Source organism: Melanotaenia boesemani, chromosome 10 (assembly GCF_017639745.1).
Source record: "Melanotaenia boesemani isolate fMelBoe1 chromosome 10, fMelBoe1.pri, whole genome shotgun sequence".
Lineage (NCBI taxonomy): Eukaryota > Metazoa > Chordata > Actinopteri > Atheriniformes > Melanotaeniidae > Melanotaenia > Melanotaenia boesemani.
The window spans coordinates 3,755,490-3,764,593 of record NC_055691.1 but is presented as its reverse complement, the minus strand read 5'-3'; the positions used below and the strand labels follow the sequence as shown (position 1 = coordinate 3,764,593).

General features: G+C 41.3%; 1 protein-coding gene across 2 annotated transcripts in view; it reads left to right on the top strand.

The window, feature by feature from the left end:
• Positions 1–7,564, top strand: part of LOC121648161 (protein IWS1 homolog) — a 15,510-nt gene extending 7,946 nt beyond the window's left edge. Inside the window, exons 3-4 of one of the 2 annotated variants that reach the window (XM_041998128.1) lie at positions 5,317–5,520; positions 6,209–7,564. In XM_041998128.1, the coding sequence (XP_041854062.1) occupies positions 5,317–5,520; positions 6,209–7,101 (1,097 nt within the window). In that variant the 3' untranslated portion in view covers positions 7,102–7,564. The remainder of the gene's footprint in view (positions 1–5,316; positions 5,521–6,208) is intronic. The other variant, XM_041998129.1, reaches the window with a different exon arrangement.
• The last annotated feature ends 1,540 nt before the right edge of the window (positions 7,565–9,104 follow it).

The window sequence follows — 9,104 nt, the reverse complement described above, 5'->3', positions numbered from 1 at the left end:
GCTAACTACGACCTGGACTGGAAGGTGGCAGAACTGACTGTACAGCTCCAAAAAGCTACTTTAAGGAAAATTCCTGAGAGCTCTGACCCCACACCAGAACCAGGTCCTCCATGTGTTGAAACCAAGACCAAGTCAGAGCAGGTCTTAGAACATCCAGAAAACTCTAGATGTCAGGTCCCAGAACCACCAACAGACTCTGAGTCTTTAAAAAAGAAACAAGTCTCTGAACCTAAAAGCAGTTTGGAATCTCGTGTCCAGGAACCTCAAGGGGATTCAGATTCTACGTCTCAGACAGAGGACCCCACATTGGCTGAAGATCTGCGACCTCAGTTCCCCAAAGAGACTTGGTTTCAAAGGAAGGCACATCAGAAACAGAAGAGGTTCATAAATCAGATTTGGGTCAAGAAAAACCTTCGTTGTGGAGACACCTCAGAAAACCTGTGGCACCAGAACATCTACGCCACCGTACGAGGAAAAGGAACGTCCCTGAAAACTCCCAAAGTCTTTCAGCAGACGTCAAATTTATCTTGAAAGAGGCGTCCCCAGAGTCACAGATCCAAAGACCCAAGAAGATCAGACCAGAGACCTCTTTAAAGCAGACATGACTATAGCATGTCTTATTTATTTATTTATATAATTTATTTTTTAATATAATCTATTTTTTTATACAATTTATTTTTTTGCAAAAATTTTTTTTTTTTTTACAGAATTTATTTATTTATGTATATTTAATATTGACTCTCAGAGGCATTGGCTGCTCAAAGTAGCCAGAATCGCTCCCTGCGTGGTACGAAACCAGAGCAGACACAGGACTATTCTGAATGAGAAACACCTCGTTTTAGAAATGTCCGAAAGCTTGGTAAGAAACCAGAGCAGACACAGGACTATTCTGAATGAGAAACACCTCGTTTTAGAAATGTCCAAAAGCTTGGTAAGAAACCAGAGCAGACACAGGACTATTCTGAACGAGAAACATCTCGTTTTAGAAATGTCCGAAAGCTTGGTAAGAAACCAGAGCAGACACAGGACTATTCTGAATGAGAAACACCTCGTTTTAGAAATGTCCAAAAGCTTGGTAAGAAACCAGAGCAGACACAGGACTATTCTGAATGAGAAACACCTCGTTTTAGAAATGTCCGAAAGCTTGGTAAGAAACCAGAGCAGACACAGGACTATTCTGAACGAGAAACATCTCGTTTTAGAAATGTCCAAAAGCTTGGTAAGAAACCAGAGCAGACACAGGACTATTCTGAACGAGAAACATCTCGTTCTAGAAATGTCCGAAAGCTTGGTAAGAAACCAGAGCAGACACAGGACTATTCTGAACGAGAAACATCTCGTTTTAGAAATGTCCGAAAGGAGTGGCCTCACAAACAGGCTCCTGAAGCCCAAACGTATTCCCGTCCACACCCCACGAGGAGGGACCAAAGATACGTTAAGACACCTGCTTCCTCCCACAACCAACAGAGAGAAGCAAGGTACCAAAGCTCGGACACCAGCGTTCACGAAGAACCTCCATCACAATTTGACCAGCAGCTGAACTACCTAAAAAATCAGGTGGATGATCTAAAGACCAGGCTGCAGAAGAAAAACCAGCTTTTCAGTCTGGAGAAGGAGAAAAGGGCAGCAGCAGAAAATAATTACAACAGCTGCTGGGATTTGGTTACGGAGCTCAAACAGAAGCTGGAGGATGAACGCCGCCTCAGAAAGCACGCTGAACAGGAGCTGAAAGAATCCAAGAACATCATCCAGGAACTGCGTCAGGCCGCCAAAGAAATCAAAGACGCAAACCAAAGTGACCATGGAGCGGTGAAACCCTCGGTGGAGAACATGGAGGAGGTGGAAAGTCTAAAGAAACAGCTGCAAGAGAAGACCGCAGCTAACTACGACCTGGACTGGAAGGTGGCAGAACTGACTGTACAGCTCCAAAAAGCTACTTTAAGGAAAATTCCTGAGAGCTCTGACCCCACACCAGAACCAGGTCCTCCATGTGTTGAAACCAAGACCAAGTCAGAGCAGGTCTTAGAACATCCAGAAAACTCTAGATGTCAGGTCCCAGAACCACCAACAGACTCTGAGTCTTTAAAAAAGAAACAAGTCTCTGAACCTAAAAGCAGTTTGGAATCTCGTGTCCAGGAACCTCAAGGGGATTCAGATTCTACGTCTCAGACAGAGGACCCCACATTGGCTGAAGATCTGCGACCTCAGTTCCCCAAAGAGACTTGGTTTCAAAGGAAGGCACATCAGAAACAGAAGAGGTTCATAAATCAGATTTGGGTCAAGAAAAACCTTCGTTGTGGAGACACCTCAGAAAACCTGTGGCACCAGAACATCTACGCCACCGTACGAGGAAAAGGAACGTCCCTGAAAACTCCCAAAGTCTTTCAGCAGACGTCAAATTTATCTTGAAAGAGGCGTCCCCAGAGTCACAGATCCAAAGACCCAAGAAGATCAGACCAGAGACCTCTTTAAAGCAGACATGACTATAGCATGTCTTATTTATTTATTTATATAATTTATTTTTTAATATAATCTATTTTTTTATACAATTTATTTTTTTTGCAAAAATTTTTTTTTTTTTTACAGAATTTATTTATTTATGTATATTTAATATTGACTCTCAGAGGCATTGGCTGCTCAAAGTAGCCAGAATCGCTCCCTGCGTGGTACGAAACCAGAGCAGACACAGGACTATTCTGAATGAGAAACACCTCGTTTTAGAAATGTCCAAAAGCTTGGTAAGAAACCAGAGCAGACACAGGACTATTCTGAACGAGAAACATCTCGTTTTAGAAATGTCCGAAAGCTTGGTAAGAAACCAGAGCAGACACAGGACTATTCTGAATGAGAAACACCTCGTTTTAGAAATGTCCGAAAGCTTGGTAAGAAACCAGAGCAGACACAGGACTATTCTGAACGAGAAACATCTCGTTCTAGAAATGTCCGAAAGCTTGGTAAGAAACCAGAGCAGACACAGGACTATTCTGAACGAGAAACATCTCGTTTTAGAAATGTCCGAAAGGAGTGGCCTCACAAACAGGCTCCTGAAGCCCAAACGTATTCCCGTCCACACCCCACGAGGAGGGACCAAAGATACGTTAAGACACCTGCTTCCTCCCACAACCAACAGAGAGAAGCAAGGTACCAAAGCTCGGACACCAGCGTTCACGAAGAACCTCCATCACAATTTGACCAGCAGCTGAACTACCTAAAAAATCAGGTGGATGATCTAAAGACCAGGCTGCAGAAGAAAAACCAACTTTTCAGTCTGGAGAAGGAGAAAAGGGCAGCAGCAGAAAATAATTACAACAGCTGCTGGGATTTGGTCACGGAGCTCAAACAGAAGCTGGAGGATGAACGCCGCCTCAGAAAGCACGCTGAACAGGAGCTGAAAGAATCCAAGAACATCATCCAGGAACTGCGTCAGGCCGCCAAAGAAATCAAAGACGCAAACCATCTCATATATTTAATATTGACAAATAACAAATAAAATCTTATAAATTCATATTTCTGTACAGTTGTATTTCTGAAGAATGAAATGTTTTTCATGCTGCAGTTCTGCAGTAACTCAGTTTTTAAAAGGTTTGTCATTTACTCAGTGAAAGTGTCTCTACAGTCATAGACTGTTTAGAGGATTAAAGCGTAATTCAAATATATTCAGAAATTTAAATGAACAAATGAAACAAAACAAACAAAAAAATTTACTTTTTAACTGTCGATTTATCAACTTGTAGCATTAATGACAAAAACAATCATCTTAAGCATTTAACTTTATCAATACTTCATCACTGAGGAGTAAAGTCAAGGTTTTGAGCTCATTTAAAAAAAAAAGTATGGAATCATTTTAATTGAAGTGTTTTTGGGGATTTAAGCTTCAGAAATCCACAATTACGTTCTCAACATCCAAAAAGAAGGTCAGGAAATGTGCTGTAGCGTTCCTACCAAGGAATCAAACCTATGTTTGATATTATTGCAATATATATATATATATATATATATATATATATATATATATATATATATATATATATATATATATTGCAATAATAACAAACATATATATATATATATATATATGTGTGTATATATACACTCACAACCAAAACTGAAGGATTTGAGTTTTTTTCTCAGTCCTAACGTGTGTGACGTGTGTGAAGTGTGAATTGACGTATTGTTATAAAATCTTTTATCCTCATTTTGAAATCCAACCATGTTTGTTTTAAGGAGAGATTTTGTGAACAATAGTTCCCTGTTAGCAGTCGGTCTGAGTTCAGAGTTTCCTGAAAGCAGCTGCTTGTTCGCTCTGTTTCAACAAGAGCTGCTTCATTATGTAGCATAAGGTTTAACCATGACATGGTCAGGTGTGCACAGATCAGACACACCACTACCACAACAGCACTTCAATTCAACTCAGTTTTTCAACTCAGTGTCCTCGTTAACAGCAGTGGAGTTACAGACTGCAGGAGGCTGTGAGTGTGTGTTTGAGCGTGTGCGTTACTCATACACTGAGAAAACAAATCTGTTTATACAACAAACATTGTTGTGTTTATTGTAATTGGAAGGTTTGGGTTTTGGTCAGTGTCAGTGTCAGACCATTGGTCATGTGACCTAACAGTGATGAGAGACTTTAGGTTATTGGTTATTTTGTCTTTGCATTTATCCCAAATTAATAGCAGCCACATCCCTTTGTTGCCAGCCAGGTGACTTGACACCAGTGTTGTGCATGAACAAGTTTAAATGAACACGTTCATTGAAAACACTAATTTTTTTGTGTATTATGAACTGAACACAACACATTTGTAAATAAAGACCTTGAACGTGAACTTGTTCAGGTTCAGTGAAGTCCTGTCATTGCGTCCATTTGCACCTGAGCTATACCCACTTCACACTTGCACACTTTAGCACAACTAACCAGCAACGCTCCTCAGCAACTCCTCAGTCACATGCCTCGTGTGCACTTAAAAAGCAGGCAGACAAAAGTTAGAACGTCAGCCTCACCGGCTTCTAATTTGAGGAGACATGTAGAGTTGAAGCATCTATCCAGTTTGAGAGGATATCTGCAAGTCCTCGGCATAAAAAAAAGCCATTAGGGAAGCGCAAGACCCCCTGCCAACAGCCCCAAACAACCCATCACACTGGTGCAGGGGTGTAGCACAAAAATCTGGGCCCTTTGTACAAACATCTCTGTGGGCCCCCAAGTGGACTTGATCAATAGTTCTCATGCATACTTTTCCTGTAGCTTTCCTACTGTGAGCATCTCTAGGAAAAACCATCATCATCGTCACAGTAATGTCTGTGTGTTTGCCTTCTTTCCAGATATCCAACCAGAGTCAGGTGAAAGTCATGAATCCCAGGAGCAGCAGGGGTGTAATCCCACTTTGGAGCTCGCGTTGTCGTTTCCCCTGCAGATTAAACGGGAACCAGCAGAACCAAAGGAACCCTGGAGCCACCAGGAGGAGCAGCAGCTTCAGAAAGAGGCATTCCCAGCCTCTACTGTCCAAATGAACAACACTGTAAAAGGTACAGCTGATTTCCACCAGACAGAACTGATCCAGAAGGTTTCTGAGGGTAGAGACGATGTTTAATCCTCCACATGCTGTGATGAGCAAACCAAACAAAAAATAACAGCTAACCAGATAATCCAGTTAAACCAAGTTAACTGTTTATGAAAGAAGTTAGAGAACCAAAAGAAACACTTCCTCACAGATGGTCTATGATCCGGCCGGTGAGATCTGCCCAGACTTTTCACCATAACAGAAACAGCCCGGCGTAACCAGGAGCACTGCCGTTAGCCTCCCTCCAAAGAGCAGATTTAACCTTTTGATTGACGTTAATAGACCGTGTTAAACCGGAGATGTGATTGTATGAGTGTAGAAGTGGAGTGGGACAATCAAGCTTTACGTTTCTTTCTATGTATTTGTCTTTTTGTCGTAGAAAAAACTGGTTGAATCAACTGTTTTTACTCATTTTCTGATGTTCAGATTTTTTTTCCCCCCATGTGTTAATATAACCTGTTAAAGACAAATAATTTTTATATCACAAAGATGAATTCATACTGATAAAACATGGAAATGATAAACATTTTTCCATCTCCGAGACATTTTTTTGGACAATAATCTGCAGTGTGGTTATGAACACGTCAACAAAGGAAACATGTCATGTCCAGGCGTGACATGAGCGTTGTCTGACCCTGATCTTTGTGTTCCAGCTGGACCTGCAGCTGATTCAGTCCTGCTGGATGGACCCCATGTGAAGCCCCCTGAGCAGCAGCAGTGGAGCTCCAGCATGAAGCAGGAGCCTAAAGAAGCCGAGTCCACCAAGTCCCCGTTTCCTGATGATGAAGCAAATTACTCTCTGCTTCCCAAAATAGAAAGTGATCAGCTCAGCTGTGAGGAGCCAATGGAGATGGAGAATGACAAGGATGATGGTGGAGGTTCAGAAGCAGCTCAGCAGTCAGCCAGCGAGGAGACGGCAAACTCCTCTGAAACTGAAGACAGCGAAGATGAGTGGAAGAAAACCAAGCAGACACACTCTAAGGTAGTGAATGTTGTTGAACCCAAACCGGCCCGAGAAGACAGCAGTACGCGGGAAAAAACTAATCCGACACACACTGAAATAGAAAAAGATGTTAGACCAGAACCAGCCTGCAACTCTGCTCTAACCCGTGATCCAGTCAGTGAAGACCAGACCTCTGACTCGTCTGATGCTGAGACCGAGGACAGCAACCGTCATCAGAAGAAACGCTCAGCTGTGGAAACCAAACCGCTACCTGACGCAGCAGCTTCCTCCAAGTGGCACTCTGGGAAAAAACATGGCCGAAAATCCTCAGAAAGACGATCAGCGAAGCAGAGTTTGCCGTGTCCTCAGTGTGGGAAAGAGTTCATCTACAGATCAAGCTTATGCAAACACTTGAAAAATCACTCTGTTCCAAAAACGAGCAAACACAAAGGCAAGACGAACATAGTTTGTTCAGTTTCTGATAAAACTTTCACAGAGCAAGTTCACCTGGATCTACACACACGAACACACAAAGTTAAGACTGACATCCACATGGAAACTAGCGGTCAGGACAAAGTTGGAGGCTCAGGTGGAGATGTTTGATGCTTTATGAACTGATGATTTATTTGACATAAACAAGCAGGGAATTTTGATTTCAGGTCAGAAGTCCCAACTCTTCTCATATCTGAATGATTCTTTCTTCTCTGGTCTCCATCAGTCAGAACTTTTATAAAATTAGTAGGTTCAGAAAAGTTCTGTTTGTTTAGTTTCCCAAAAGTTCTCTCTGGATTTATGTAGGAAAGAAACAATATTTAACTTTTGACTGGTAGTTAAAACAAGTCTTAGTTTTCCAATGCAAAACCGAATACTGGACTTTCTGTGAAACACCTGGAATGTGAATGACTCAGAATAACTGCTAACAAGTTACTTCTTTGTTTACTATGATATTTGAAGTAATGGTGTGTGTACTGGATTCTGTCCTGTAATATGATGAAATGCCAGTTCTGGTGTTAATGAACTGATATTAATGCCAAACTTGTGAACAGAATAAGTAAATAATTTCATGAACATTAACAAGGGCTCAACGTAATCGCTGGTAAGTCCACTGACTGAAAACCTTTCTTTCTTTTTTAAGAGCCATGAAAAGTAGGAATTCATACGTTTGAAAACCCTTTTGATAAAGTTTATTTCAGAAGCTATGGTAGCAGTTAGTTGGCGTTAGTCTGTGGGGCGGTTTTGATCCGACTGAACATCCAGTCACCTCGGCTGATCCGATTGGCCTCCCGCAGAGAGGGATGGTTTAAACCTTTTCATGATCAGATAAACAGGAAAAAAACATGTAAACGCTCATTCCTGTCGTTTCTGTGGTGGACGTTTTGTCTGCATGTTTGAACCACGTTGATGCAGTAGCATGTCTGCGGTTCCAGAGCCGCAGATTGAGACCCACAGTTCCGCCTCCTGGACGACTGGAAATCTGCTTTTCTATACCAGCGGGGTCCTCCACACCCCCTGGTGTTTTCACGACAGCACCACCTATTGGACGACAAGACTGTTACTTCTAAATCGGCATCCCACCTAAATCTCACTTTTTTCTTTTTTTCTTACTTTTAAAGTTTCATTGGAGCTTAAAATGTTAAAAGTACAAGTTTTATTAATAAAATTTTCTTAGTTTGTTTATTATATTTTATCTTTTATTTTGATGGCAAGTGTAAAAAAAACAGGACAAATACAAACATACAAACGTGAGGAGGTGAAAGGGAGAAAAAAAAGAAGCAGGCACATGTTTGGTTAAGAAAAATGACATGGGTACATACAGTTTTGATGTGGGTAGAGCGGAAGAGGAAAGGGCAAAGATAAACAGATGTACATGTAAACTACCTGGTACACCCTGGCTGGTGTAGCATCCATCCCATCTTCCCACTCCAACTTACCTCCAACCTGGCTGGTTGAGTCTACTACCTTATTTATTTTTTATTTTATTTTTTTGCTTGTTTGTTCATCTTTTGAAATTATTTGTATAATTGACATTAACAATATACAGTTATAGATAAGCATGAGTGTCTGTGTTTTTTTTTATATATATATATATATATATATATATATATATATATATAAGGTCAATGATGTTTTTGGACGGCTTTTAGCTTTGATTACGGCAGCATTTGCTGTGGCATTGTTTCAATAAGCTTCTGCAATGTCACAAGATTTGTGTCCATCCAGTGTTGCATCATTTTTTCACTGGTTAGTGGTTAACTAATGGCTACACAGCTGTTCAGTCCCAATCCCTTGAGTTCCCTTCACATCCTGTCATCCATGTGGAACCTCTGAAAGTCTTCAGAGATGTCCTGGAAACCCTGGACAACTCTTTCTCAGCTGCAGAGGCATTTCGCCGCCTTCTCTCTGAACAGCAACGGCTGTGAATTAAATCATTCCTTCATAACAAAAACACAAACCGTGGATCTTTTCGGGAGTACCCGAAGCTGAACAGTCATTTCCTGCAGCCGGTTGGGGTGTTGCTCTTCTTCCCTGGGCTGAGCTTTTTGCCCATAAATTGATTAGATCAATTGTTATTTGATCAAATATGTAGTAAATAGTGAGTAACAAGC